This window comes from Nicotiana sylvestris, chromosome 9 (genome assembly GCF_000393655.2).
Source record: "Nicotiana sylvestris chromosome 9, ASM39365v2, whole genome shotgun sequence".
In the NCBI taxonomy this organism is placed as follows: domain Eukaryota; kingdom Viridiplantae; phylum Streptophyta; class Magnoliopsida; order Solanales; family Solanaceae; genus Nicotiana; species Nicotiana sylvestris.
Genome location: NC_091065.1, coordinates 118,986,493 through 118,991,117, shown reverse-complemented (window position 1 = coordinate 118,991,117; position 4,625 = coordinate 118,986,493). Strand labels below are relative to the sequence as shown.

Below are 4,625 nucleotides of genomic sequence, written 5' to 3'. Positions count from 1 at the left end.
TGCATTTGCATGTGCAAATTCATCACCCCTGACTGCATAGTTACTTGTTTGTTTTCCCAAAGCATAGAAAGACAAAGCTGTCGTGAGAAATTTTCAATGAAAACACACCACACAGTAGAAGGAAAGGGGAACACGCAATCAGTGGTTTTGAGACTGTCAAAACATGTGAATGATACTACAAGCTAACAAGCCGTCTATATACAAATTTAGCAATATTATGATTTTTCAACTCACTTCTATTGCAAAAAAATAAACACACTCGTTTTAACCAGGGGAAAAAAATTCGTCTGCACTTCCTCATTTATTATCTCCAATTATACTTGATTTGATTCGGACCAAAATTATCCTAGGACATCCCAATATGAAATGGATATACCAAGATTTTGGTACAAAATTCCAAATTTATAAGTATCCCAATCCCACCAAACGGTTCGAGGGAGTTTACATTCCTTTTTCCTTAGAAATGGGGTTAGGAAGGAAGCAGTTGGCTTGCCATTGAGGGTGTGTATTCAGGTATTTGACAAAAGTTCTTTAAGTATTATCTAAGTGTAAACTTTTTGTCTTTTCATTTAAAACCTGCAATACAATGCAATCAAATCAATGTAGGTTAGAATGGACACTTATCACAAACCAAAAAGTGGAGCACATTTGCATAAAAATCTCAGGCCACATGCACCGCGACAATGGTCATACCCAAGAAACGCAAGGAATTAAACTGCCGGATTCTCACACCCCAAAAATGATGAAAGCTGCAATGTAAAAGCCAGAAACATTTCAAGGTGGAACCTTTTGAAAACTCTTTAAATCTAATGTAATAGAGCCTGATTTTCGTCAAATCTGATGTGTTCTTACCCAGCAACCCTGAATTTCTCATTCGGAAAACAGGATAAAAAAGGATTTGTTAGAAAGAAACTTCTTTATACTTAAAACGAACCCCAACTTTTATGTTATTAAATTGGAATCACTAAATCGAAAGATAACCCAAAATAAATGTCCATCACAAGCACAAACAAGCACTAAAGATGTAACCACAACATTCCTTGCTCGATTCCAGGATGCCTTATGCTTTTTTCTCCCAACCCCTTGTAATCCTAGGCACCAAACAACAGTCGTCAACTGAGAGCCCCACGGATGTAGAAGACAACTTTGATAATACTGCAGCTCATCAGCTCATAAACTCAGAATCTTCCATTATATTTTTTCAAGCTTTTCAGCCTTAACAACTGGGTTGGCTTTCGCAATAGCATCTTGAGCAGCCTTGTGATAATCATAGGGACAGTCATGCTTGTCAGAGTAGCGATGGGCTGAGCAGAAAAGATGCCCACATCGGCAATTGAAGCCAGTCAAACCAACTCGTTTCCTACAGGTATTGCACCGGTTTGGCCCCACTTTAGCCTTCTCTACATTATCGTTCTCTGGTGGTACACATACAACTTGTTTGGGTATTACCAGGGACTCTGCTGGACCTTCCTGAACCCCCACAGCAACATCAACAGCTTTTGCAGTGGCGCTTGAACTTCCATTCACAAAGCTCTCAATAGATGAAGCAGCAAGTTCAGCTTGTTCTTGCTTAAACATCATGTCCTTGTAGCACTTTGAGCACATGTTCATTGTTGTTGCAGTTCCAAAAAACCCACAATTGTTAACACAAAGGGTAGGAGCTTGAGGAGCTTGGCAGCCTGCGTCATTTTGCTCCATCTTAAATTTTCCTGGAAAAAAGGAGTTAATGTACCATTATAGCAACCGCGAGATACAATATCCCTAATTTCATTTTACCCCACTGCATTGCATGCGTTCTTAAAGAGAATACCAAGTATGCGTTCTTACCCCACTGCCAAGTATACCTAGTTATATTGGAAAGTGAAAACTTCTCATTTCCTTGAAAGGCAATTCATGATGGTAATTTATCAGCTGATACATGATGATGGACTGCATTGACATATTGCAGTAATTTGTTTTGTATGTCCGAGCAGCATAGGGAAAAGGGCAAGATACAACCAAGACCTCAAGAAAATGACAGAATCAAACGCCAAAGCAACACGGGTTATTCTTATGCTAATGTCTCCTAATGGTCTGACGACCAACCAATAGCTAGCTGCCTGCCACTTAAGCCTCATAACTAAAATACATATAAATTTCAATAACCATGGATTGCCTCCATATCTTGTTTTTTACTAGGTGAAATCACGTCTTCAGAGACTGCCAACAAGAACTATTACCATATTGGGCCCATAATATTATAAACACAACTATAATCCACCTTCTGTTGTTGCCTTGCCCCACGGATACATCAATGTAATCACCACTACCCCATCTTAGAAAATCACCACAAGCCCATAGCCAGAAGACCTTGACATGACTGTACCCATTCAGGATTATCAAAAGGAATAGACAGGGTACAAGGAAAGGGTGCTACTAAATGGACATTGTTGCAGTCAGTTGTAAGTTTAGAATAGGCCTTATTTCCAAGGCTAGTACCCATTTTCCCTTTGGCCGATCATTCTCAAATTCAGATCTAGACCACCTATATAGCATATTAAAATTCACTACCTTCCGTTTAAGATACTGCCACAATTATACGTACTTATGAAGCAGATCAACAGTGGAAGTCGAGAATATAGAACAGTGAGGCGGTCAATGAAAATTCATGGGGAGGTCCGACGCTCGAGTTAAGCTAAGTACTTGTAAGGGTCGCATAACACATGTATGGCCAGAATGTAGAAGATTGAAGGGAAACTTTGCAGACTTACATGGTAAGTCAAAAGGGAGTCGGAAACTAAGAAGGACAAGAAAAGGAAATGATGACTAACAGCTGAAGGCTGTGTCGCCCTAGAAAATGCTGAACAAAGAGAGATGCATGTAGGAGGTAACTGCATTGAAAGAAATCAAACTAAGCTCAGATATAGAACACCAAAACTAGTCCCACATGTTCCTCTCACCTCTGTGACAAATAAACTTTGGAGAAAAAATATACCATTTCCAAAACAGTTGATGAGTAGAGAGAGTAAGAGCAGCAGAGCACTGAAAACTCAGCAATTGGGGAATACTACCTCCGCAAGCTAAAAAATACTATTCTTCTTACTCCACTATCAGGAAGCCAGCAAACACTTTCCAAATAGGATACAGTGACAATACCCCTAAGATAGCTTGACAGTATCCTTAGCAGACTTCCATATGCACACATCCTTCAGCGAGACAATATGATTATTGAAGGTGCTAAGAAGGGACGCAAACTTAAGATTACATAGAGGAAAATTATCTCAAAGAACCTATAGTTTCACAGAATAAACATGGACTCAACAAAAAACAAAAAAACAATAGGAGCAAATATTGGTGAGAATAACTAGTTGGAATTCAAGCATAATTATAAAATCACACTTATATTAAAATCTTCTTATCATCCAGTATAAACTTGTCTGTTTGTGTAGAGATAGATATTAGAGCACCTCAACTTTCACAAAACCTTAATTTCCAGTAAAGGAAAATTATTTAGTATTGTGAAAAGAAACTTGAATAAATCAAAGTATATCGAAGGAGCTACTTGGGGATTGAGGCATAGTGAATGGATATGAATGCACCAGAGGTCAAAGGGCCATACCATTCTCCCCAATCTTTCTCCCAAAAAAAATAATATATATATATTGGATACTATTCAAAGGGCTCTCATCACCTTCAAGGAAATCCATTATATTAATTGGAAGACTCTAAACTCAGCCAATAAATTCAGTCCATAGCCACGTTGTGGGTTGATAGTAACTTTTTATACATTGAACATATAAAATTTTGAAATTTCTTCAGGCTTACCATAAACTTTTTTGTTGACAAAGCTATATAAAAGAAAAAAGCTAGATGCTTTTAATATTTTATAATTGCTAAAAGGTAGTACTAAAGCTGAGCTAATGAATCTCTATTCATCTCCCCCTCTTGCAAAATCAACAAAAGCATGACCCATAGAATAAGAGCACGCAAGTTCAGCTATTTTGGTTTGTTTGGATTGAATCAAGTATAAACCTCCCTGCTGAGATCAAAAGTGAACTGACAACTACACCCTACAACCCAACTTCAATTAAAAAAAAAAAACCTCACCTGTTCGCAGAAGACAGAACAAAATCCAATTTTCGCCTCCTATCCCTTCAAAAGAGCAAATAAACATATTAAACCACAGAGAACCTACCATACCACTTCAAGCACTTGAAAAAAGGTAACAATAATATAAAACAAAAGATGAAAACCATAAACAGCCGAAAGTATAGTAGTAATAATTTTGCAGCGATAATCAAACCCAGTAAGAGAAAAAAGATGAAGAAAACTAACCCTAGAAACGAACAGGAAAAAGTGTGGAAGAAAGTGGAGAAAAAGAAATTATTTATTATATAGAGGTGGAAAGAGAGAAAGTGGAGTTTTACTTGGAGGTGGAAAAGTAGTTAGCAATGCTTAACACGTGTTGACTTCCAATTGGATATTTAGGTGAAAAGGCGGTGGGCGTGAGTATAGGAGATTATACCTGAAAAGGCACGCATGTTGCGCTTCGGCTTAGTTTAGTGGGTTGCTGTTGTTGATTTGAATCATGTGAAACGTGGCATGTTACGTTACGTGCTGTTGATCGGCTTCTAACCGACTTATCA

General features: G+C 38.0%; 1 protein-coding gene across 1 annotated transcript; it reads right to left on the bottom strand.

Moving 5' to 3' along the window:
• Positions 1-897: 897 nt before the first annotated feature.
• Positions 898-4,395, bottom strand: LOC104231935 (zinc finger A20 and AN1 domain-containing stress-associated protein 4-like). The gene is made up of 3 exons (XM_009785004.2): positions 4,315-4,395; positions 4,087-4,131; positions 898-1,709 (listed from the first exon to the last, which is right to left on the bottom strand). The coding sequence occupies exon 3, from the start codon at positions 1,696-1,698 to the stop codon at positions 1,192-1,194; it is 507 nt and encodes a 168-aa protein (XP_009783306.1). The 5' UTR covers positions 1,699-1,709; positions 4,087-4,131; positions 4,315-4,395; the 3' UTR covers positions 898-1,191.
• Positions 4,396-4,625: the final 230 nt, after the last annotated feature.

What these genes read in the sequence shown, in the direction of transcription:
- LOC104231935 (XM_009785004.2), bottom strand. Translation starts at nt 1,698, where the DNA reads ATGGAGCAAAATGACGCAGGCTGCCAAGCTCCTCAAGCTCCTACCCTT.